The sequence below is a fragment of the Triturus cristatus genome, chromosome 10, assembly GCF_964204655.1.
Source record: "Triturus cristatus chromosome 10, aTriCri1.1, whole genome shotgun sequence".
In the NCBI taxonomy this organism is placed as follows: domain Eukaryota; kingdom Metazoa; phylum Chordata; class Amphibia; order Caudata; family Salamandridae; genus Triturus; species Triturus cristatus.
In genome coordinates, this window is record NC_140593.1 from 1,232,199,285 (window position 1) to 1,232,225,671 (window position 26,387).

Sequence of the window (26,387 nt, forward strand, 5' to 3'; positions counted from 1 at the left end):
TTGGGCCCACTGATCTGACCAAGTTCTGCTCCACAGCACTAGATCTGGAAGACCTCTTCCTCTTCTTGGAAGTCTGACACAATAGCTTTCTGGTTGCTGCATTACTTCAGTAGCTCTAGGCGTGACTCTCTGCTTTGCACATCGGCTGCACCATCTTGCGCCAAATGCCAAGCAAGGAGCCCGGCATGCCACGCTTGGGAGATCTTTGCTTTTCTTCCCAACCCTCCTTCACATAACTAAGTGGGTCAAGGACCGGTTCTACAAAGGGGCTAAAGCCTGCTCCTTCTCTGGCACGTCGTGGTACAAGGAGTAAGCAGGATAGAAAGATGTCTCCCTCAGCCGCGGCCCATGCAGGTAAAAGCACTGGGGCGGTGGGGCTGGGTGCAGGGGGATTTTGAGAGACTATGACGAGGGAAAATTAATGATTTTATTTAAGTTTCCATGGTGGTCGTCTGTCGAATCCCCCCCCCCCCCAACCCGGCCACACCTTCGAACTGCTCTTACTTGCACGGGCCGCACCTGGTCTCCCTTCCTCCTCAATGGTTGATCCAAAGCTCCATTAATTATATTTTTGAAAGGCTTGTTAAAGTAGGTTGTTGTTTGCAGGGGTGTGATAAGGTCGAAACTGCACACATCCATCATTCTTGCCCCCACATGACCTCCATCTAGACCAGCCCTTCTCTAAGGCATCCGGTTTGTGAAGAGATGGCCATTAGAGCCTTGGCTGCCCTGGGTCAGTGTGTATCGGTGGACAGATTCTGGAGCTCTTATTGCCTGAACTATGACCTACAAGATATGCTTGTGCACAGACTTTGAGGGAGGTCTAAGGGTGCTATAGGGACCTTTTGTCTTCCAGACATATAACACATCTGGCAAGTGGGGCAGAAGCAACAGAAGATCTCAGTTTCAATGACCATTCCAAGCTCCTCACGAGTCTCTTTAACCCCCACCCCAGTTGTCCTGATTGACTTTCTTGTGCGCACAGGCGACTCCCAGCCACTTCCTGTTTACAAAGTCCCTATCTCAGGATTCAGTATAAAGAAGCCATTCATAAGCAACTGGGTCCCGTAGTCCTGTGCCCCAAATGTTGTACCGCCCCCTTCCTTGGGCCGCACCGCCCCCAACCTTGGGCCGCACCGCCCCCTAACTTGGTCCTGGTCTGGTGCACCTCCACTAGTCCCATTCTTACCATTCTGAAATCTCCCATCCCCTATGGTCTTTTCCTGCTGCTGATTACTGTGCACATTTTTCTATATTCTGACGTGCTGCGGGGTGTTCTGGTCACCACAGTCTTCGCCACCTTGCCTGCTCTGCCCCACCTGGTTTTGCTACCCACTTCTCAGCATGTGCTGCACTTCCTGGCGGTCTGGTCTAATCGCAAGCATCCTAACATTACTCGAAGGAGCAGATTGAACAGCCTTCCCATACCCACACATACTCTTGTAAATTCCATGCTTGTCTCCCAGTGCACAACAAGCCTAGTCTCTGCCCTCTCAATGTCTTTATAGTACTAATACGGGGTCAACCTTAACCCCCAAAATATAGCGTCCTACGTATATAGATACTACTTTGTGTCAGTCATTTCACCCTTGAATTCATCCCCAGTGACTTCATTTCCTGCTCAAGGAGGTTCAGCATTAAAATTGTTGCTTTCTCATTTTCACTCAATTTTTTGCCTTTCACAATCGGTTCAAAGCTATTCACTCGCACAATCAAGTCAGCCTCCAAGGTATAACTGGAAAGTAAATCCTCTGGATGCAATAACTATATAGTGTAGTCAGGGATACAACTTTATGCAAAAAATAAATGTGATTACTTCAAAAGAAGAGGGATACCGTCCTGAATAAACTAGTACAGTTAACATATTGTAAACCCTTCCTGTACTGCACAATGAACATGGCCCTTAGGGCAAGATTTAGATCTCGGCGGATGGGTCGCTCCATTACAACGGTGACGGATATCCTGTCTGCTGAAATATATGGGATTTATATTTCGGCGGATGGGATATCTGTCCCCGTTGTAACCCGTCCGCTGAGCTCTAAATCGGGCCATTAGTCTGCATGGCGAGATTGGTCGCCGGTGTCTGCCTGGGTATGGATCTCAACTTCATAGGTCAGGAGGGACGATCAGCCTTCTCCGGGTGCTAAAGACACCCCCAGTGTGTGTGCAGATGTGCACACCCTTAGCAGCTCCTATGGTTGTGCTACAGACCATGGCAATGTTTTTCTTGATCAGGGTTGATGGTGATCACCTTTTGCTATCTTGGTAAATAACTGTTTGGTAGTTTAAAAGTTATTCCAATGTTATTTACTATTACTTACTAAGTATGTGCTGCAGATTTCTCCCAAAGAGGAGAGAGTCTGCCTCTCTGCTTCTAGGACCCCTGTGCCCTGATCCCAGGTGTGAAGGTCCCTCTCTGTTTGCTGGGTAAAGCGGCTTCTGTTGGTGCCCCTCAGAGCTAGCCTCACCCGGCTACACACAATGAAAGAGTACCTGCTCAGCGATTTTATATTTGAAGTCTTGTGAAGTTTGGTCTATATGTACTACAGGTAGAGTCTGTCTGTCCATCCACATGTTCGCAGCCTTCTATGACCACTCCTATGTAGAGTCCAGAGAGTGAACATATCCCTGGGTGTATAGTCAGAATAAACTTCTGCCCACCAATCTCTCTCTCCTCGTTGCTTCTCTGCGAGCTGGTGGTCAGCCCAAGATGTTAGTAGTATGCTGGAAGCTATCATTTTCACTGATGTCTGGACAGTCAGGCCTGTACTGCTTAAACGTGAAAATGGTCTTGTCTGGTGCCTTGGAATATTTCTAAGATGAAAACTAGCCTGGGGAGCCGAGTGTCCTCCAAGAATGTATCTGCCATTGATGAGGAGCATTTAAGGCACTTTGTACAATTGATTGGCGCGGTCTCCCACCCCTCTACTCGATGGTACAATCTCACCACAGTGTCCAACTAATGATGCCTTTCCGTATTGTTTTTTTAATTTATTTTTTTTAGGAAAGGATTGCCTTCTGGGTGGGAATAGCACGGAAGACCTCTGCGGCGATCGGCTTCTCAATTCTGGGCTACTTCGCAGCCACATACAGAGATGTGCACAGGCAAAACCTGCAGGTGCTGCAGTCCCTGCGCAGCACACAGGCCGAGCTGCAGCACATTGTGCAGGAAGCAGGTAATGTGACTCGGTGCGGAGAACTTCATACTCTTAGGGTTTGATGCCAACAAGTCTTCTCCTGGAGTGCACTTGGACCTGCAATATACTTGGGCTAGTGGTTGGCACATAGATTGGCTAATGGGAACACATAACACACAGACCGATTAAAGTGAAACATACCAACAAGGGCTATAAATTAACACTTTTTTCAGGATTGGGGAAAAGGTGGTGAGATTGATCAGAGAAGCGGAGGATGGAGACGGAGTAGCCTTAGTGATCTTTCAGTGCTTGTTTACTTCAGTGAAGGAGAGAACAGTAGGGACGGGCGCTCCAGGGCAGCAGTCTTTGCAAGAGGAAAGATGTGAATTGTAAAAGGGCACAGGGGGTGGGTGAGGACAACCTGCAGGTGACCGGGTGAGTGTGCATTGCCTTTAGAGCAGATGTCCAGTACCATGCCATGGTTGGCCTTGAGCCCAGGAGACCTCGGATTGGTGGAGAGCCATCCGGATTTCCATCTGTTGGGCGGGCAGAGAGCAGGTTACTTCGCTTCGGTAACACTCTTTCACATGGATACTCTATTTAACCACACATTTCTCACTTGTTGACGGGCATCAATTTGGATCCAGAATACATTTTCCCTGCAATTGTTTACATGTGCCTGTAGGTGGCACCATCGTTCACTGCGGTAGACTTTCTTTTGTTTTTTATCTTTTTATTGCATTTTCGAAGGATAGGAGCAGCAAATGCTACCATGCAAGGCCTCTCGGCAACAAACCAACAACAATGTGTGATTGATCAATACAGAGAAACGGGACCGTCCTATTTCAGATCATTTACCCCAGCTGACATTTTGGGTGACAGGTTATAATCATACCGGATATTATCCCGCTACATCTGGAGACTTGATTAGGGCTTGTTGAAGAAAGTGGCGTTGAGGCTCCCAAATATCCTTGGGTTTGGACGACGCTGGTAGTTCTTCCGCTTACAGTTCGAGATTTTCCTAACAATATACCATGTCTTTGAGCCAGTGTTCGATCTTCGGTGCGTGAGTGCCCTCCCACGTTACAGCAACCCGGCGCTTGGCCATCAATAGTGCGATGCGTACAAATTTGCCTAAAGGACCTTTCACATGGGGAACATAACATAATAAACAGACCTGCGGTGTACATTGCAATTCTATCCCAGACATTTTTTGTACATGGTGCACCACCTGTTCCCATAATCGTGCCACCAGCCCACAGTCCCAAGCGAGGTGAAAAAAAATCTGCATCCATGAGGCCGCACCGCTTGCATCTGCTGGTCTCACGCAGTCCATACCTGTGCAACCGAAGGCGCGTATGATATGTCTGATGGAGATACTTGAAGTGTATAATTTGTAGGCTGCCATTGGGTGTAAGTGTGCTAGTGAGTTTACATCTATGTTCCCACTCGGTGAGTGTCACGGGGAGTCAGCTTATCATTCCAGCGGGCAAGGCTCTGATCTGGTGCATTCATTTTTTCGGCCCGTACTGCCTTATGCATTTTCGTGACTAACTTTCTCCGAGTAGGAGTGGTTAATAGTAGCTGTAACGATTGTAGCGCCGGTGGCTCGGCCGGATATGTACTGTACTGTGATTTGACAGCCCGCTTAAGCCTGTGGATAGTGAACTGGAATAATGGTGTGCTACAAGTGATATATTGAAGATCTTCAGAAGTGATGAAGGTGCCTTCTGGGTAAAGGTCTTGCATAGTGACAATGCCTGCCTCTCTGAGCGATCGTATCGGGCCTTCGTCCTGTGTCACGAGAGTGCGGCATGATGTGCCAGGGGCAGCGCTGGGGCGTATATTGGGAGTTTCGTAGCTAGCTGGCCTATGGATTGCCATGCTGCAATCGTTGTATCCAGTGTGATAATCTCCGCTTTTGGGGTACCTCGCCGTGTATGTGTAATGATGCTAGGTAGGGGGACCGGATGGGCATCGCCATCCTCAACCGCCACGTGAGGAGTGTATGCATGTGGATTAACCCAGTAGTATGCCTACTGTGCTTGGGCACATAGGTAGTAGACATACGGGTCTGGGGTACTGAATCCCCCTTTAGCATAATCAAGTGTGAGTGTTGCCCAGCTCACTCGGGCCTGTTTGCCTCCCCAGATCAATCGGAGTAGAGATGTTCCACATGATCTTGAAGAAGTGTTGCATCAATTTTATAGGAATGTTGGAGAAGAGATATAAAAAGCACTGTAAAATGACCATTTTGACAATTGCAATGCGATCAGCCAGTGATAGTGGCAGTGCACCCCACCGTTCGACTTGCTGATCAAGTGTGGTACACGCTCGTCCATAGTTTTCTTTTATAACGACTTCAGGGTCGCGCTGGATCCAAACCCCGGGATATTTAACTGGCTCCGTGGTCCAAACTAGGGGATACTCCATTTCCGGCGGGGAGGTTACAGCTGTCAAAGGCATAATCACTGATTTGTCCCAGTTAATGGTGAGACCAGAGAACAACCCAAACCTGATATACTCTCTCAGGACCTGCGCCAAATATCGACAGGGCTCCCTGATAAAAAGGACCATGTCGTCTGCCTATAGGGATATACCAATAGGGCGGTGTATGAAGTTGAGAGCCATCTCTGTCATTGTCGAATCACTCAAGCCAGGGGCTCGAGTGCGATAGCAAACAGCAGCGGTGATAACAGGCATCCCTGTCGAGTGCCTTGTTTGATCAAGAATGGCTCTGATGTCAGGCCCCCCCCATCCTCACCCGAGCCAATGGATTGGTATATAATAACTTCACCCAGCCCAGAAATAGTAACGGAAACCCAATCCGCTGTAGAATCTGGAACATGTAGCTCCACTCTATGGACTCAAACGATTTAGCCGCGTCTAACATTACGGCGGCAGCGTGCAAGCCCGGGTCAAGAACATGCATCATCGCGAATATGGTTCTGATATTGTGGAATGTTGATCGTTCGGGAATAAAGCCAGATTGGTACGGAATGACCAAGCAGGGCATCAAGGGCTGTAGTTGGGTGGCTAGGATTTTTGCAAGTATTTTTGCATCAAGGTTAATCAGGGACAAAGACTGATACAGTTTGCAACTGTCAGATGGTTTGTCCCTTTTTTAGGAGGGTGATGATTAATGCTTGACGAAGGGACGGCGGCAGACACCTGATTCATGTGCTTCAGCGTACATTTCTAATAAATGTGGTGCGACTAAATCTGCATATTCTTTATAAAATTCATCCGTGAGATCACCCGGCCCCAGAGCCTTTGCTTTAGGTAGGGCACATATCGCCGCCTTTATATCCGATACGTAATCGGTTGATCTAAATAATGATAGTGACCATCCGGCAGCCGCGCACAAGCTATGTCTGCCAAATTTTCCGGTACAGTTAAATCCGTCGCTGTCTCCCGCGACGAGTACAGCAAAGCATAAAAATCTCAGAACTGGTCCACTATTTCCAGGGGAATGTAATGTTCCACCCCTTGAGAGTCAGTTATTTTATCTATATGGTGATGTTCGATGCGAGACTTAAGCTTTGTAGCCAGATTGCGGCTGGGCCTCCCTCCCGCCCCGTATGACCTGGCTACGTGTCTACGTGATAAATATCGGATTTCGGATTCTGCTAGTATGTCGCATTCCAGGAATAACTTGTGGATACGAGCAAGTGTGGTGGGCATGGGTTAGCTGTGTGGTCACGCTCAAGGGCTGCCAGTGTGGCTTCTATCTTAGTGAGTTGACCTCTGATGTCTTTCAAGATACCGGCTGTGGTGCGGATACAGACCCCCCGTATTGTCACCGTAAAGGCCTCCCAGAGGGTGGTGATACTGTCCACTGTGCCTGTATTTAACTCAAAATAGTGAACTATGGCTTTTCTGATCGTGTCGGCGTAGATGGGGTCTAGTAACGCCTCTGCTTGAAAGCGCCACGTGAATGGATAATGAACTGTGGCTGGAATATTAAAAACAAGTTTCACTGGGTTGTGATCTGACCGAGTGCGTGGAAGCGTAGCGACCTCAGTGACCCATTCAGTTGCTCCCTCACTTAGAATCCAGTAATTCAACCTAGACCAGCTGTTATGTGCTGGCGTAGCATGTGTACCCTCTCTTGCCGTACTGTTGAAGTCTCCAGACATCAACCAGCCCAAATTCCAGCATCGCATTGTTAACACACTGTGCCACACTTGGTGTGCGAACGCCTTGTGGACTGGATTTATCTAAATTGGGGTCTAGGTAGGTGTTAAGATTCCCCCCCCCACACACACAATGGCCACCTCCAGCCAATCTCTCAGCACGCTATACAGACGCTGAAATACCTCTGTGTCGTCTGCTATGGGTCCGTATACATTTATGGAAGTGATCAGTGAATTGCCAAGCTTACCATGGACCGTGGCACAGCATCCCCCGTCATCTGTATATGTTTTGATTGCCGTAAATGGGATGCTCCTCTTAATCAGAATGAGAACACCCCTGGCGTAGCAGGAGTAAGAAGAGGCCAGCGCCAGCTTAAACCCAGCCCATCTGACTGCAATTCTGGTTTCGGAGGTCCTAGTCAAGTGTTTCCTGTAAGAGAGCGACCGGAGTTCTGTGTCGGTCCAAATACGTGAAGACTTGGAAAAAATTTTGAGGTGAATCCAGCCCGTGGACATTCCACGTCAAACAGATATAGCCATCACCCATTAGTACCTGTGAATGCGCTTATTAGCACCGAGGTGATCAACTGTTGCCCAGAATACATTGCAGAATGAATGCAGTCCCTGTCCCCGCATCAATACAATCACATTTAACTTTTCCCATATCAACATGTGATTTCCCCCCCACCCACGTTAGCAGCCCCAAATTGCCACAGCCATACCCCTTAGTCAAAAACACCCCAACATGTAAAAAGAGATATCTAAAACGAGATGGGGTATACCCATTGGAGGGGAGGCCGCGGCACAGTCAACTCCCTGGTGGACAAGGGAGGTGGCCACCGGCTCAAACAGTTTGTGCTCCCTGAGTCAATATCTCTTTTCCTGCAATAGAGTGGTTGTGAACCTGTCGGTAAGAATGGAAGCTCCAATTACGCAGCAGGGTTGAGCTGCATCTTGCAGTGAGTCAGTACCAACAGACCCCCAGTAATGTCGATATTGTAAGACCGTTACTACGTGAGAGCAGGCCAAGTATGCATATGTTATTGCGCCAGGAGAGCGCTTCAAGATCTTCATTCTTGGCTTGAATGATTGCTAAGAGTTTCTCCATGTCAGACGTTTTGGCATCTACCCACTGCAGACCATCCTCTGCATTTGAAATGCGCTGTTCCACCTCGCCAATTCTCACACCCTGCTGATTCAATTTGCTGAGATGTGATCCATGCGCCCATTGAGGGCCTCCATGTTGTCATTTATCGATTGCAAGCTGGTCTGGATAGCTGCTAGAGTTTTCTCCAGAGCAGTCGGGCCACAGCGGAATTGTCCAGCTCTAAATCTGAGGCAGCTGTTTGTTGAGACTTGCCAGACCACACCAAATAGCTGCATCGACGCCGGGCTCCAGAGCAAGGTGTCCACCGGGCCAAGCCGTACCGCACCGCAACACTGGGCCTCAATCAGCAGCTCCTCGCCGGCTCCCAGCGTCTTTCACACACTGCACACAGCGCTACAGCATCCCAGGCCCATCGCAGCCCAGCCGGCTGCAGTTCAGGAAATGCAGCGGTTGCGCGGCTCTCGCTCACCCCTGCAGGTCATGTCGCCACTTCTGGACTAGATCAATTGCGGCTCCGCGACCCGCAGCGCCTTCCGTAGTCACACGCCTGGTACCAGCTTGGGGACAGGATCAGGGTTGTAAGTGTCTTTGGCGAGATCACCCCCCAGTCGGCACTGGCTGCCCAGTCCACGAACCGGCTCAGTGGCACACGTTACTTAATGCACAGCATTCCACGGCCGCGGGCCCCTCAGCTGGCGGTCTCAGTCGAGGATCCATCCCTGGCTTGCAGGCACAGCGAAGCGGTCGTCTGTGCCGATATTGGCCATCGGAGTCCACAACAGAGTGGAGGTATGACCAACGAGCCATGCACAGAGCTCTGGGCCTCAGCAGATTTCGCGGCCACTCACCAGGCCGCCATGCTGTCTTGGGTGCAGCGTAAGCACATCCACTTCCTCCGACCGCCCCAGCTCGCCAACCGCCACCAAACTCCGCAATTATAACCTGCAGCGTGGGTGGAAGTGGCGCCACTGTTTGGGCAGCGCAGATGGCTGATAAGGAGCAGGATTAATGAAGGATAATGTCAGTGGCCGGCAGAGCTGCACTACAGTGCGGCCATCTTGCCGTGCGCCAAGCCACGCCCCCTCTCACTGCAGTAGACTTCCCCCACCTCGAAGTTGTGGCGTGGAGCCATATATAGGTGCAAAATCAAATTTGCAACATTAACACCTAGCCGGTCACTCTATAGAGCTGGGAGGAGGGTAGGTCAGTGACCAAAAAAAGTGTTACCAAAGGTTTTTCTTCTGATGGATACTTCTAACCGCAGTTTCCTCATCTTTTGAATAAATACCAAAGCAATACATCCCAAAAGGTGGAGGGTCTCAGGAGTGAACATCACACTGGGAAATCCTGTAGGACCAACATTAAAGTGGCCCTCCGTGCTGACCTGCGAGTCGAACTGTAATGGCTGGTGAAAATGTGGACGGACGCACATGTAGCTGCCTATAATTTGTCCAACACTGGAACACCCCGGGGCAAGCATCGGTGGTATAGTGAGCCAAGGCATCGCACATTTTTATGCAAAAAACAATCCACTGGGGTAAGATCTGTTTCTGTATTGTCCTTCCCTTCTTAGCACCAAACAACTTAACGAAAAGTTGGTCATCCTCTCTGTGCTCCTTAGTCTGGTCAATGTGCAAACTAAAAGCCCTCAAGGGGTCGTTCTGGTGCACCCTTTCTTCCTTTCTTAGGAATATTATGGTGAGAAGAAAGCAGGGAGCATAACGGACTGCCCCACATGGAAAGGCTTCACCAGCTTTGCTAAAATGATGGCCGAAGCACCAGCTTCTATGAAAAGGTGGTATATGGCGGTTGTTCTGACAGCGCCTGTAATTCACTGACCCAGTAGTCTGAAGTCATTACAATGAGGAAGACTATTTTCAGAGTCAGTCGCCGGAAAGAGCAGCTGTGCATATGCTTGAAAGGCGTGCCCATCAAGAGGGTAAGAACCAAATATCAAAGGGTGCAGGAGGAGACCTACATGTAAGCTCTTCCAAACTTCACAACTATGGACTTAAAAGGGCTGATCCGGCAAAGGTAAAAAGGCCAAGAGCGTGCCCACCACAAGGCTTTGCTGGGCCAAACTTTAGATAAATAGAACAAAATCGGAATGTTCAGCCTGCACTTTGCCCGATGTCCAGAATGGATCCATTTCATGTGCGGACGTTGAGCAGCCACAATAACCTCTACCAACTCCTTGGGACGATCAAAGCCATCAAAGCCATTCACTCTATGCTTGGAGGTTTAGGCAGAGGAGGTTCACGAGTAAAACCCTCCCCCTGTTGGGAGAACTGGCTCTCCTGAAGAGGTGGACCGCGCATGGGACAAGTGCTCAGTTTCAGGAGGTACCATCACCAATCAAGACCTCCCAAGCTCAGTTTGTGGCTATCGAAATCAACTGAGCCTAGACATTCCTGACCTTCTAAAAAAACTGGGACGCAGAGGCAGGAATGAGTAGAGACGAGAGTCCTACAGTAGGCGAAACACGAATTTCAAGGGGCCTTGAGGTGGAAACTCTCCACTGCAAAAAGCTCGACCATGAGCGTCTCGGAGGTGGCGAAAAGATCTACCCTAGAGACACCCCATTGGGCCAGTATGCCTTGAACCACTTTTGAATGCAGATTCCACTTGTGGTCCGCTAGATGGCGCCTGAGGAGCTGTTCTGCCCTGTCATTTACGGACTCTGCCAGATGACTGACAGGAAAAAAGATCCAGCCAGCTTCACACTCACTGCCTCTTGGCACAGCAGGCGTGGCCCCACACTGCCCTGCTTGTTGTAGTACCATATGGCAGTTGTGTTTTCTGTCAGGATTTGCACAGGGTTGCCCTCGATGATGGCACACCACTCCAGGAGATTAATGTGGTGTCTGTTCTCCACTGGTCTCTGATCTCCACCTCATCCAGGTGGCTGCCCCAGCCCAAAGTCAATGTCTGTGAACTCTGGGTGTGGTAGAGAGGAAACCCTGCTGCAAATCAGGTTGGAATCCTCCACTCACCATTTTGGTCCTGAGCTGCCCCATCTGACTTACAGATGAGGTCTGAGAGGCACCCCCTATGCTCTGCCTATTGAAGGCAGAGATCCCACTGCACAGCCCGCATGTGCCAATGGACATGAGGCACCAGCATAATACACGAGGCCAGCATTTTGCAAGTCTAAAAAGAGTGCATCATTGGTTTAGTGAAGAAGCTGCAAATTGCACACCTCCTCCCCATCATGCCTGCCATGTGGAACATTTTACAAGTCTTGTGCCAGATCTGAGCCAAATAAGGTCTCCGGGTGTCCGATATCGGCATTGAGGCAGAGACATTGTCGGACATTCCTTAAACACCACTTGCTGTCCCTTAGTAATCTCAAAACAAGACTCTGGCATAGATTTTGCTGAACTCTGATCCAGAACCAATGCCTCTGGAGCGGTGCAGTCAGGGGTCCCGATGGGACTGCTGTAACTTCCAGCAAAAAAGTAGCGGTGCGTCTCCGTGTCTGTGAAGGGGCTGAGTGGAGGCCTAACTGGGTCAGTTAGCAAATGGGCAGGAAAGATCAGAATAACTCTAACTGGGGTCCTGGTAGATTAATTAGGCTTGAAGGTGCTCTGGGGGACTCCAACTCGCCCAGGACATTTGCTGCACACCAGCGCCAGCTGCAGAATCTGGTCAGAGGGGGAAGACTGGTACAGAGTTGGGCCGTCGAGTGCTGACTGCATGATCTTGTCTGGGTAAGGGTCTTCTCGATGACTTGTGGTTGCCCTCGGGTTTCACCAATGACTTCTTAGACGTACCTGCAGACTGGGACTAGGAGCGGGAATGTGCTCGGGACTTTATACTGGACTGTTTCTTCGACTCTGTGACATACAGCTTTGCCTCTCTCTGATTGCCTTTATATACTTCCGGAAGAATTTGTAGCCTGGTTTAGAATCCTGCATGGATCGGAGATACCGAAGAGGGACATCAAAGGGTCCGTAACTGACATATGCTTCCTGTAGGTGCAGCACAGTCAGAAGCCGGTAGACTTTGAGACGTCCCTAGCACACTGTTGCTGGAATAAATGATCTTGCAAGACAATGAAAGCCCCACATTTTGGAAGTTGAGCTCCAAATCCCTGTCGAAGGGTGAAGAAAAACTGAATGGACATCCGTGCGCAGAGGTAGTGCTTATTCTTGCTCCACGCAGTCACTTCCACCAGTGGGTCAAGGCCACCGTAACGTCTGATAGTCACCTCCCGGCATATGAAAGCAACTGCCGGAATATGTTTCTGGACCCAGCCTGGCACCTTGGGAATTGATAAAGTGAGCAGTTAGAAGTATCCATCAGGAGGGCAGGTTGCACAGACCCTGGGCTCAAAATATGGCTTTGTGCGCAGGAAGCACATTGAGTTGAGCCTCTTGTAGACTGTTTGAGAGTCTTGTCCTTGAAGAAAGGGAGGTCTGAGTGGATAGAAGTGCATGCTGGAGTCATTCTAGATGTATCTTGATTCTGGCAGTGGTTTAATTCTGCTGCTTTGTGAACCTACTCAACAAGTCAAACTTGCGTCGTTGGGTCCATGCCAAAGGCACAGGATTTGACTGGCCCCTCTTCAGAGGTGAGACCCTCACGCAGCCCATGGCACCACTTGACGGAGTATTTTTTTGAAAGCCTCCAACCAAGCTGGCCTTGGTCCAGTGGTAATGTTACTCTAATTAAGGAGTGTTGCCGGGGGGTAGTTCTGCAGGACCACCAACCCGCATCCACGTAGAAGCGGGTAGCGGTCATCTGGTATTCTTGGGATTTATGGCTCAAGTTGTGTTTTGTACTTTCTTCATTTTCACACAGAGAGGCTTCTGGGTAAACGGGACTCTACCCTGCCTCGGAGGTGCTCTCATCGCTCCAAGCTGAATGAGACGTTTGTGGATTCTGGCATGCTCGATCCTTCGATGGCCGATGTATACGATGGCGCTGCTCCAGAACCAGCCCTTCCACCATCACAGTGTGAGCTACTCCACTTGACCCTCATTCCCAGCGAAGAGCCTCTCCCTGCCTCGCCATCCCTGGTCCAGCAGCAGGTCCTGCTCAACCCAGTGCCACTGCCAGAGATTAAGCGGCAGACACGTGAGTGTGTTCATGGTAGAGGGGTGTCGGGTACCTGGACGGTACAGTTCAGTATCCATGTTGGGCAATCATGGTCCTTGTGTGTCCTAAACCTGGTCTCTACTTTCTCTTCTCCTACAAAGTCTTTCATTTTCTGTGGTTAACTCACTCTGGTGACGCATGTACAAATCAGGTTGCACAGAAGTGTTTCATAAAGGGATTCCTGGAATGGACGCGATGTGCAAACACTGATTGGGTGTCAAAGGTGCAAGAATGAGATCTTATCTGTTGCCCAGGCACTTACGGGGAGGTTGTGGGGGGATCAGGCGCAAAGTTGGTTAACTTGTGAAGATAGCCTTACGAAGCCTGACAGGGCTTAAAGACAAATCTTACTAGCTGCAGAATAACTCTGGATGGGGCACTGCTTGAAAAACTACCTCTCTAGCTCCTGCCAGCATGAGTGCATCACATCCCTTGCTCTGGTAGAGACTTTCTAATTCTCAAGAAGGATAACATATGAAGTCTAGTATCAGGCGTAGGAAGGTTAAATGTCCTACTACATGAAATCATCCCTACATTGTGTAGGAGGGTACATGCACTACTACATCTTGTAAACTCCACCAATTTCTTGGTTTTTATTGAAACGGTGCGCAGCTGGGAGGGGGGTGTATAAACGAAGACACAATTGGATACTTTTCCAGCTGTAAGTTGTCTCTGATCACTGCAGAAACTCTAAATGACATACAGTTTGCCCTCTTTTATTCCAATAGCCTTAGTGGAGTGAGTTGTTTTCTAGGGAGGTTTTGATCCCCTTTTCATCTGCTAAGTGAAGAAACAAATGCTTTTGCTTCCTCAGCGGATCAGCGCCTCACCAGCACCCCTAGGAAAAGGGCAGCCTCCCCGTCACGTCGGGGCAGCCGGAGGACTGGTGTGCAGCGAGTGGAACCTGCAGTGTACAACATCCCTGTGTCCGAGGAAACCGTAAGTCTGTGTGGTGGTGTAATCTGCTTGGACCATCCAGAGTTGGAGCATTGGGCGCTGCCAAGAAGGATATTTGTCATTTTACTCTCTAAAGACAGTTACTTGTCTCTGGCAAAGATATTTCTGGTGCTTACTATCTACCTGCAGATTCCTCACCTTTTGAATATTCCCAGGAGCCAGACCAGAACTGGAAACTTTCCAATAGCTCTTACACACTGGTAGGTGGCACTGGCTCCATCTTGGCACCAGATCGGTGCAGGTGTGATGTCACTGGAGCCATACAGGGCCCCCCCAGCCCTATGGCATCAGTTCCTCATCCCTTTAATCCAAGCAGCAGGAGCGGCTCTGGTGTTGGCGACCCTGATACAGTTGCCAGAATTGTGCAGGTGGAGGGGCCACAGGCAAGGGGCTCGCTGGCAATGTGACTCCTGCTGGCATCAGCGGTGTGCTTTGGGGGAGGCCTGTGTGGTTGAATGGTGCGGAGGGTGTAGCCGCTGGGCTGGCGGTACCCCAAATACAACCAAGAACAGTCCCATGGGGCACATAAGGTGCACCAGAGGGGGATGCTGTGTTGTGAGATTCTGCATCATGGCCTATAGGTATGGAGACGGAACGTCTGGGTACGCTAGAACAGGTGCCAGAGCTGGGACCAGACCACAAACTGCCGCAGGTGGAGGGTATGCCCGGGATCCAGGACCGGCACTGTAGCCGGTGACGGAGGTGCTACAGGGCGAGGTTGCTCCGGTGGAGTGATGCCCACTAGTTCCAGTTCCGAATATGGCTCTGCTGGAGGTGGAGAATACTGAGGTGAACTACGCTTGAGAGACGGTGAGGTGTAGTCCGTTCTCTGCTTTTTGTGCTCACTCCTTTCCTCTTTCAATGACTTGAAGGATGGCGAAGAGTCAGACTTCAAGCCCAATCGCAGCTGTGACCAGCGTTGAGGCCGACACTCTTTGTGCGTACCATAAAACTCTTTCCCTGCTCATTGATAGCCGTGGTAGGATTCGTGCCATAAAGCGCTTTCCCTGCTCATTGATAGCCATGGTAGGATTCGTGCCATAAAGACCTTGCCCGCTCATTGATAGCCATGGTAGGATTCGTGCCATAAAGCGCTTTCCCTGCTCATTGATAGCCGTGGTAGGATTCATGCCATAAAGACCTTGCCCGCTCATTGATAGCCATGGTAGGATTCGTGCCATAAAGCGCTTTCCCTGCTCATTGATGGCCGTGGTAGGATTCGTGCCATAAAGACCTTTCCCTGCTCGTTGATAGCCGTGGTAGGATTCATGCCATAAAGACCTTGCCCGCTCATTGATAGCCGTGGTAGGATTCATGCCATAAAGACCTTGCCCGCTCATTGATAGCCTTGGTAGGATTCATGCCATAAAGACCTTGCCCGCTCATTGATAGCCATGGTAGGATTCGTGCCATAAAGCGCTTTCCCTGCTCATTGATAGCCGTGGTAGGATTCATGCCATAAAGACCTTGCCCGCTCATTGATAGCCATGGTAGGATTCGTGCCATAAAGCGCTTTCCCTGCTCATTGATGGCCGTGGTAGGATTCGTGCCATAAAGACCTTTCCCTGCTCGTTGATAGCCGTGGTAGGATTCATGCCATAAAGACCTTGCCCCGCTCATTGATAGCCTTGGTAGGATTCATGCCATAAAGACCTTTCCCCTCTCATTGATAGCCGTGGTAGGATTCATGCCATAAAGACCTTTCCCCGCTCATTGATAGCCGTGGTAGGATTCATGCCATAAAGACCTTTCCCCGCTCATTGATAGCTGTGGTAGGATTCATGCCATAAAGACCCTGCCCTGCTCATTAATAGCCTTGGTAGGATTCATGCCATAAAGCGCTTTCCCCGCTCATTGATAGCCTTGGTAGGATTCGTGCCATAAAGAGCTTTCCCCGCTCATTGATAGCCGTGGTAGGATTCATGCCATAAAGACCCTGCCCGCTCATTGATAGCCATGGTAGGATTCGTGCCATAAAGAGCTTTCCCCGCTCATTGATAGCCGTGGTAGGATTCGTGCCATAAAGCGCTTTCCCCGCTCATTGATAACCTTGGTAGGATTCGTGCCATAAAGAGCTTTCCCTGCTCATTGATAGCCTTGGTAGGATTCATGCCATAAAGCGCTTTCCCCGCTCATTGATAGCCTTGGTAGGATTCATGCCATAAAGACCTTTCCCCGCTCATTGATAGCCGTGGTAGGATTCACGCCATAAAGAGCTTCCCTGCTCATTGATAGCGTTGGTAGGATTCATGCCATAAAGCACTTCCCCCGCTCATTGATAGCCTTGGTAGGATTCATGCCATAAAGCGCTTCCCCCGCTCATTGATAGCCTTGGTAGGATTCATGCCATAAATACCTTGTCTGCTCATTGAGAGCCGTGGTATGATTCGTGCCATAAAGCGCTTTCCCTGCTCATTGATAGCCGTGGTAGGATTCATGCCATAAAGCGCTTTCCCTGCTCATTGATGGCCGTGGTAGGATTCGTGCCATAAAGACCTTTCCCCTCTCATTGATGGCCGTGGTAGGATTCGTGCCATAAAGACCTTTCCCTGCACGTTGATAGCCGTGGTAGGATTCATGCCATAAAGACCTTGCCCCGCTCATTGATAGCCTTGGTAGGATTCATGCCATAAAGCGCTTTCCCCGCTCATTGATAACCTTTGTAGGATTCGTGCCATAAAGACCTTTCCCCGCTCTTTGATAGCCTTGGTAGGATTCGTGCCATAAAGACCTTTCCCCGCTCATTGATAGCTGTGGTAGGATTCATGCCATAAAGACCTTGCCCGCTCATTGATAGCCGTGGTAGGATTCATGCCATAAAGACCTTGTCTGCTCATTGAGAGCCGTGGTATGATTCGTGCCATAAAGCGCTTTCCCTGCTCATTGATAGCCGTGGTAGGATTCATGCCATAAAGCGCTTTCCCTGCTCATTCATAGCCGTGGTAGGATTCATGCCATAAAGCGCTTTCCCCGCTCATTGATAACCTTTGTAGGATTCGTGCCATAAAGACCTTTCCCTGCTCATTGATAGCCGTGGTAGGATTCGTGCCATAAAGACCTTTCCCTGCTCATTGATAGCCGTGGTAGGATTCGTGCCATAAAGACCTTTCCCCTCTCATTGATAGCCGTGGTAGGATTCGTGCCATAAAGACCCTGCCCTGCTCATTGATAGCCGTGGTAGGATTCGTGCCATAAAGACCTTTCCCCACTCATTGATAGCCTTGGTAGGATTCATGCCATAAAGACCTTTCCCCTCTCATTGATAGCCGTGGTATGATTCGTGCCATAAAGACCTTTCCCCTCTCATTGATAGCCGTGGTATGATTCGTGCCATAAAGACCTTTCCCCGCTCATTGATAGCCTTGGTAGGATTCGTGCCATAAAGACCTTTCCCCTCTCATTGATAGCCGTGGTAGGATTCGTGCCATAAAGACCCTGCCCTGCTCATTGATAGCCGTGGTAGGATTCGTGCCATAAAGACCTTTCCCCACTCATTGATAGCCTTGGTAGGATTCATGCCATAAAGACCTTTCCCCTCTCATTGATAGCCGTGGTATGATTCGTGCCATAAAGACCTTTCCCCTCTCATTGATAGCCGTGGTATGATTCGTGCCATAAAGACCTTTCCCCGCTCATTGATAGCCTTGGTAGGATTCGTGCCATAAAGCGTTTTCCCCGCTCATTGATAGCCGTGGTAGGATTCGTGCCATAAAGACCTTTCCCCTCTCATTGATAGCCGTGGTATGATTCGTGCCATAAAGACCTTGCCCCGCTCATTGATCGCCTTGGTAGGATTCGTGCCATAAAGCGCTTTCCCCGCTCATTGATAGCCGTGGTAGGATTCGTGCCATAAAGACCTTTCCCCGCTCATTGATAGCCTTGGTAGGATTCATGCCATAAAGACCTTTCCCTGCTCGTTGATAGCCTTCGTTGGGATTGGTCCACATTTCTCACACACAGAGTCCTGCTTCAGCCCCAGGCACCACAGGCAGCCTCTGGGGAGATGGGGTCTTTGGAGAGGGACATCTGTCCATGGTTGTGACAGCCAGGATTAAGCACTGATTCCTGGGTGGGGTGTTAGGGGGAGCACTTCTCTAAAGCACTTAATTGTTGTAAAATTGTGACTTGAAAAAACATTTTTAAAAACCTTCTAACCGCTCTGGGTCTGCATTGAAGGGCGTGGAAAGAGTTGACATCTGGGCGCCAGGGTGGCGCTATGAGGTTCCAGTGGCGTCACATCAGCACCACCTACCAGCGCCGTGAGCTATTGCCATGTTTCAATATTAGCTTGGTGTCTGGGGAATTTTCTAAAGTTGAGGCAGCTGTGGGTAGAAGTATCCATCAGGAAAAGGGGCCACTTTTTTTCATTTTAACCTGGCGATGGGTACAGCATAAGATCTCTAAAGCTCACGGTACTAGAGCCTGGCATTGTACGCCCTGTTTGTTTTTAACCTTTTACATCCTTAGTTGTACTTGAAGAGTATTGTTGGCCCATTCTTTTTTTCGTATTCAACATATGTTCTGTTTCTCTCCTTGCTTTGTTCTCCAGTCTCTGGTTGTGTCACAGAATTAACAAACATGTTAAAATGCTCTTGGGTTGAGCAGAGCTTTGCTTTTGTGATTCTTTGTGTGTGGAAATCCTAATCCACCAGACTCAATTTCCCTGCTCCTTCCTGCCCTGGGATTGGTGCTCTTCATCCCCCAGTCCTGCCTGCCCTGGGATGGGTGCGCTTCATTCCCCCGATCCTTCCAGCCCTTGGATTGGTGCGCTTCATCCCCTGGTCCCTCCTGCCCTGGGATTGGTGCGCTTCATCCCCTGGTCCCTCCTGCCCTGGGATTGGTGCGCTCCATCCTGTGGTCCTGCCTTGGGATTGGTGCGCTTCATCCCATGGCCCGTCTGCCCTTGGATTGGTGTGTTTCATCCCCTGGTCCTGCCTGCCCTGGGATTGGTGCGCTTCATCCCGTGGTCCTGCCTGCCCTGGGTTTGGTGCGCTTCATTCCGTGGTCCTTCCTGCCCTGGGATTGGTGCGCTTCATCCCGTGGTCCTGCCTGCCCTGGGATTGGTGCGCTTCATTCCGTGGTCCCGCCTTCCCTGGGATTGGTGGGCTTCATTCCGTGGTCCCGCCTGCCCTGGGATTGGTGGGCTTCATCCCGTGGTCCCTCCTGCCCTGGGATTGGTGTGCTTCATCCCGTGGTCCTTCCTGCCCTGGGATTGGTGCTCTTCATCCCCCGGTCCTGCCTGCCCTGGGATGGGTGCGCTTCATTCCCCCAATCCTTCCGGCCCTTGGATTGGTGCTCTTCATCCCGTGGTCCCTCCTGCCCTGGGATTGGTGCTCTTCATCCCGTGGTCCTTCCTGCCCTGGGATTGGTGCGCTTCATCCCCCTGGTCCTGCCTGCCCTGGGATTGGTGCGCATCATCACCCGGTTCTGCCTGCCCTGGGATTGGTGCGCTTCATCCCCTGGTCCCGCCTGCCCTGGGATGGGTGCGCTTCATTCCCCTGATCCTTCCGGCCCTTGGATTGGTGCTCTTCATCCCGTGGTCCCTCCTGCCCTGGGATTGGTGCGCTTCATCCCCCTGGTCCCGCCTGCCCTGGGATGGGTGCGCTTCATCCCCTGGTCCCGCCTGCCCTGGGATGGGTGCGCTTCATCCCCTGGTCCCGCCTGCCCTGGGATTGGTGCGCTTCATTCCGTGGTCCTGCCCTGGGATTGGTGCGCTCCATCCCATGGTCCTGCCTGCCCTGGGATTGGTGCGCTCCATCCCGTGGTCCCGCCTGCCCTGGGTTTGGTGCGCTCCATCCCGTGGTCCCGCCTGCCCTGGGTTTGCTGCGCTTCATCTCCTGGTTCTGCCTGCCCTGGGATTGGTGCGCTTCATCCCCTGGTCCTGCCTGCCCTGGGATTGGTGCGCTTCATCCCCTGGTCCTGCCTGCCCTGGGATTGGTGCGCTTCATCCCCTGGTCCTGCCTGCCCTGGGATTGGTGCGCTTCATCCCCTGGTCCCGCCTGCCCTGGGATTGGTGCGCTTCATCCCCTGGTCCCGCCTGCCCTGGGATTGGTGCGCTTCATCCCCTGGTCCCGCCTGCCCTGGGATTGGTGCGCTTCATCCCCTGGTCCCGCCTGCCGTGGGATTGGTGCGCTTCATGCCCTGGTCCCGCCTGCCCTGGGATTGGTGCGCTTCATCCCCTGGTCCCGCCTGCCCTGGGATTGGTGCGCTTCATCCCCTGGTCCCGCCTGCCGTGGGATTGGTGCGCTTCATGCCCTGGTCCCGCCTGCCGTGGGATTGGTGCGCTTCATGCCCTGGTCCCGCCTGCCGTGGGATTGGTGCGCTTCATCCCCTGGTCCCGCCTGCCCTGGGATTGGTGCGCTTCATCCCCCGGTCCCGCCGGCCCTGGGATTGGTGCGCTTCATCCCCCGGTCCCGCCGGCCCTGGGATTGGTGCGCTTCATCCCCCGGTCCCGCCGGCCCTGGGATTGGTGCGCTTCATCCCCCGGTCCCGCCGGCCCTGGGATTGGGGCGCTTCATCCCCCGGTCCCTCCTGTTCTGGGATTGGGGCGCTTCATCCCGTGGTCCCTCCTGCTCTGGGATTGGTGCACTTCATCCCGTGGTCCCTCCTGCCCTGGGATTGGTGCACTTCATCCCGTGGTCCCTCCTGCCCTGGGATTGGTGCGCTTCATCCCGTGGTCCTTGCTGCTCTGGAATTGGTGCGCTTCATCCCGTGGTCCCGCCTGCCCTGGGATTGGTGCGCTTCATCCCGTGGTCCCGCCTGCCCTGGGATTGGTGCGCTTTATCCTGTGGTCCAGATATCTGCTGCTCTTTTCCTGTTCTTTGGGACTGAAGCGGTTCCTTCATTCGCTCTGAACAGTGCGCTCCCCCCCCCCCCCCTTGTTGGATAATGTTCTTCTCCGGCTCCCTGTTTTTGAAGGGTTTGTAGATATTTCCACCTGTGGTGCATTGAGTAGGTGTCGTGACTTGCTTTCTTAAACCCGACCTGCCCAATCTAGGTCCAAGCAGCCCAGATCCAAGCTGGATGTTCAGGACAACCATGCGCTATTTACAGAAGTTCCATTTAAATTCACTACATGTAAATTTACTTTACATGAATATGCTGAAAATCTGACGTGTGAACTTCTAAAGTTCTTTTGATGGATGGAGGTGGTTCCTAAGTATTTGCGTTCTCTTGCTTTACTTACAAATGTCACTATCGTCTCTGAAACAGCACTGTGACTGGTTTAATACCAGTCGATCTTCAGATTGTGCGGTCGTCGTGCATTATAGCTTGTAAATTAGACGCCTCTTTGAAGAAGCAAACCTACCACAGCGCCTTGTTGAAATGTTTTTCACCCCTTCCAGTTCCTGCAATGTTTCTTGTGAGGCGGCATCTGCGGTGACTCTGGGGTTATCCATACATGTAAAGCAGTCTGTTCTATCCTCAATTTATCTTTACAGCATCTTCTTTTGTTTTACAAGAGCCCCTTCTAGAATGGACACCCCAAAGCTGAGAAAGTGGGGAGGCTGCAATCAGTCACTTGTGAGCCAGTGGCTTGAGTGACCTGTGGCAGCTGAATATAACCGAGCTAGGGGGAGACTTCCAAACATTTTGCGCTGGGTTACCGTCAAAAAAGTGATGCTAACCAGCGCAAAATGTTTTTTTGCTACTTACTTTCCAGTGAAAAAACTTGTTTTGTGCTGGATAGCACTCTCAAAGTAGCGCAAAGCACTGTTTTGCGTTACTTAGCACCGAGGGGGCATGACATGGGTGTTCGCATGCAACCACCCATGCCTTTTGACGCAAAACCATATTTACAAAGATTTGTAGACCTGTTTTTGTGCCAAAAGTTAACGCCCCATCAAAGGAGGCGCTAATAGGAGAAATGCTTTCATTTCGCCATGCTTTCCCGACTACGCATGTGTGCTGCACTGTGCAGCACGCATGTATTGTGCGAAAAGCTTTCCATTGTCTAGACATAGTATTTTGTACAAGAAGGGGACCCTTTCTGTACAAAACCTATGCTAGACTCATGCACACATCCTAGCGCTGCGGCGCTAAGGTGTGTGCATGGTGCACAACCACTGAAATTGGTGCCGGCGCAAGGGAAAAGGGGGAGAGAGCCATATCTCTGAAGATATGGCACTCTGCTGCTCCCTCCCTATCGCGCAACGCGGCACAGCCTCGCAGGGGGCTGCGCTGCATTGCATGTCTTTTTTGTAAATCTCCCCCCGAGTTTTCAAGAGGATGATAAACGAAAGTGTCAAATTGCAGAGTTTGGTTCAGGATGAAGGAATGGTGACACAACTAGCGCATGGGTGGCTGGTGCTGAGCTCCTACTATGATCAAAAAGTCAGGCCTCTCCTGGAAGCCACCTACACCCTCATAGTCAAACAAAAGCTACTGCTAATGAGACTGGGAGAGCTCCCACCTTGTGTCAGGAGGAGGGACATGGGGGGACATGAAGTACCACCTGTGCAACCAGAGAAACTAGACTCTACTGCATGTCCTTTGCATCTGCCTCATTCTAGACCCGCAGCGGAGGACCCTGAGAAACAAGTTCAAAGCATGGGAATCGGGACCCACGGATCGGCTGCGATGGAGTCACAGAACACGTGTAAGATGATGCTCAACATTCGATTGGTGGAGTTCATGGACGTCTTTAGACATCTTTTCAAGGCCACAAAACCTCAGCTGAGCAGGCCTAAGGTGGACTCTTAAAACTATGCTGCGCACACTTTACCAGCGTCTGTCAGGGTCTCGCCATGATACATGCAACGGCAGGTATCTTAAGTCACGGGCACTGATCACATGTAGGTCCCACATAGGCACCTTGTCATTTTCTGCATGTCTCAGAGCCCATCAGTAATGATTATACAACGTAAGATCAAGTCGAGCTGCTACGGGTGGTGTGAGTTCTTCTCTCGTCCTTTATTGCACAAGCCCCTACCCCGCCCTGCTGAGCCTGGGTTTACCATTAGGGTGAAACTTAAAGCGCTGGGTGAACCTCACCCAGTGTCCCCTCGTTGCACTCTTGGGGGTTCAAACCCCCTTTAAAGTTCAATAGAATATCCCATTACTCGGATATTTTGTCAATTTGCTTTCTATATATTTATTGGTTTCAGGTTAACGCACAATGTTCATCACCACATGTGAATGTTGACGTTGGTCTTCACAACATCTCCTTATGCAGTTAAACATGATACTGCCATATTACCATTCCCAATGCATTTCGGGAATAACCCTTCATCAGGGGAATAATTACTCTGGAAACAATAAATGAAACTCAACATCAAGAGCTGAACGCCTGCAGTCTCAAATCCACATAAAATTACTCTGTGGATATCCTGATGCGTTGATCGAACAAAAGTACCCAGACGTAGTGCTTGAATAATCCGTATAGTAATGAAAGTGAGACCCGGACGTAAATCTGAACACCCATGTCCATTACAGTGAAAATCGACGATTGAACCGATATTCTCACCAATCTGGGAAACTTTCTGACATCACCGAGCAGTACAGAAAGTCAAAATATCATTAGTGCACAAGTAGAAAGTAATTGAAGAAGTAAACCGGTCATGTTGAAACTCGTCACCAAATTGTGCTGTTTAAAAGTGAACTAGAAGCAGGCATGGAAGTAACGGTATGAGTCAAATTTACATATTCGCAAGCTTCACGTGCAGGTGCTCATTAAACAACCTACCTAGTCAATATCATGTAGTCATCGAGGTTAAGGAATTCAATAGATGGCCAGTGCATACGTTGCATTTCAACGCTAGGAAAAGCAAAACAAGGGTATAACTACGTGTACACAAAAAAGCCGTAAGACCATGTCATCATCTAAGACGCTTGTATTGGCTTACCTTGCCGGTGAAACAAGTGTTCAATCCAGTGCAGTGCTCAGTCAAACTGTGCCGCTGGTACGACTTCCACTAGCTAAATGTGGGGCCACATTATCAAGGATCGGCGATAACATTATTGCCGCTTTAGCGGCAGGAAACTGCCGCTAAATCAGCAATTAATGGGCTTGATAATATGCCCTTGTGAGCCGCCTTAGCGGCAGTTTCCTGCTGCTAAAGCGGCCATAATGTTATCGCCGTTCCTTGATAATATGGCCCGTGGTATCTTATGGGAAGTGGTGTGCAGAAATGAAAAGACTATGGAATAGAGAAAATCAACGCCAGGTGAAAAAACGGGTGAAATGAGAGTGTCAATTAAACAAGTGCCAAACGGAAAAAGCAGATCCAGAGAAATGGTGTTAAAAATAATTTAAGAGTTCATCACAAAACTAGGTAATCGGGTATTTAGAAGATACACACAATATCCGTATAAGTATAGGTGCTACAAAAAACAACTAAATTCCAATCTGTCATTGAGACCTTTCGGATGGCATGAATTCAATTTTGTATCCAAATCAGTTCACGCTGTAACAAGCGTTTCCTGTTGTCCACTCCTTCTGTTAAGGGCACCAGTTCCAATACCATAAATCTCAGTTGGCTGATACTGTGTTTTTGCGTGGTGAAATGAACCGCCACCAGTGACTTCTCAGAATGATTTCTAATATTACTTTTGTGTTCAGTTGACCAGACTTTTATCTTCCTCTGTTTTACTGACGCAAGTCAAACCACAGGCAGTCTTGAGCAGGTAAATTACATTTTTTGAATCACACGTAGCTGTGGTTCGAAGTTGGATTTGAGTACCCTTAGTAGGATGAGTGGTGGTGGTTCCCTTTATGATATTGTTGCAGTGTCTGAAGTTTAAGCAGTGTCTGAAGTTTAAGCAGTGACGTGCGTTGCTTTGGAAAGTAATTCCTTAAGATTTTTAGTGCGTTGATAAGCGAACAATGGGTTAGTATTGAAAATGCCATTGAAATCTGGTTCATTCATTATCATTGGCCATTATTTTAACATTATCATCTTTATTTGCTGGCTTCTTGATGAAAATTTGGATACAAAGACTGGTCTATCGCTGGTATCCTCTTTTTTTTTTTTTGTTTTTTTTTTTGTGCCCCTTAATAATGCATTACGGTCTATACGTTCAACTCTATTTATGGCGCTTTCCAATACGGTGATGGGATATTTCCTTTCTTTGAATCTGCTGACTAATCTGTTTTTATTGACTTTGTTCTGTTCACTATTGGATGCGATTCTTTTGGCTCTCAAAAACTGGGAATATGCTAAATGATTTTTCAAAGACATTTGATGGCAACTGTTATAGTGTAAAGTGTTGTTCCTGTCAGTGCTTTTGACATACAGGTTGGTTTCCAATGTGTTATCACGTTTGATGACAAGTACATCCAGAAATGGTAATTGATTAGGAACAATGGTATTTGTGGACTTCATGTGGTCCTCAAGGTTATTGATAGGCTCCAAAAATTGCAACAATTCAGATCTAAGTCCCTACCATATTAAGAAGATATCATCGATGTTTCTCCAGTACGCCATCAAGTTTGCGCTCCATTCATTATTGGATAAGATGTTATCAATTTCAAAGCGGTGCATATAGAGATTTGCATAACAAGGCACTGTGCAACTGCCCATGGAAGTTCCGGACAGTTGTTGGTAATATCCATCATTCCATTGAAAAGAACTATGAAACAGTGTAAACCGAAGAAGTTCCAAAAGAAATACCTTGAGACCTTCGTCAATGGGATGGTTTAATAGAAATGATTCCACTACTTCGATCCCGTTGGTGAGGAAACTATGTGTACAAAGAACAAACGTCAATGGTACATAACATGATAGGTGTGGTTCAAGAAGTCTGTAGTGTCCCGTAAATACGTTGACATGTTCTAGACTAGAGGTTGTAAGTATCAGTTAAGATATTTCTCGGTGGGCTCATGGATAGTATTTTTTTTAGAAACAATGGGTCTGAAAGGTGGTTTATGTAAGTTTTTGTGTACTTTGGGTAGCATGTAGATAGTGGGACTTCGGGGATGGTCCAGCAATAAGTATTTGTTTTTAAAAA

At 49.6% G+C, this 26,387-nt stretch overlaps 1 protein-coding gene across 3 annotated transcripts in view; it reads left to right on the forward strand.

Moving 5' to 3' along the window:
• LOC146797159 (uncharacterized) overlaps nt 1–26,387 on the forward strand; it is a 110,446-nt gene that overhangs the window by 79,378 nt on the left and 4,681 nt on the right. For all 3 annotated transcript variants that reach the window (XM_085629849.1, XM_085629847.1, XM_085629848.1), the window contains exons 7-9: nt 3,005–3,176; nt 13,185–13,460; nt 14,296–14,420. In XM_085629849.1, coding sequence (XP_085485975.1) covers nt 3,005–3,176; nt 13,185–13,460; nt 14,296–14,420 — 573 coding nt within the window. The remainder of the gene's footprint in view (nt 1–3,004; nt 3,177–13,184; nt 13,461–14,295; nt 14,421–26,387) is intronic.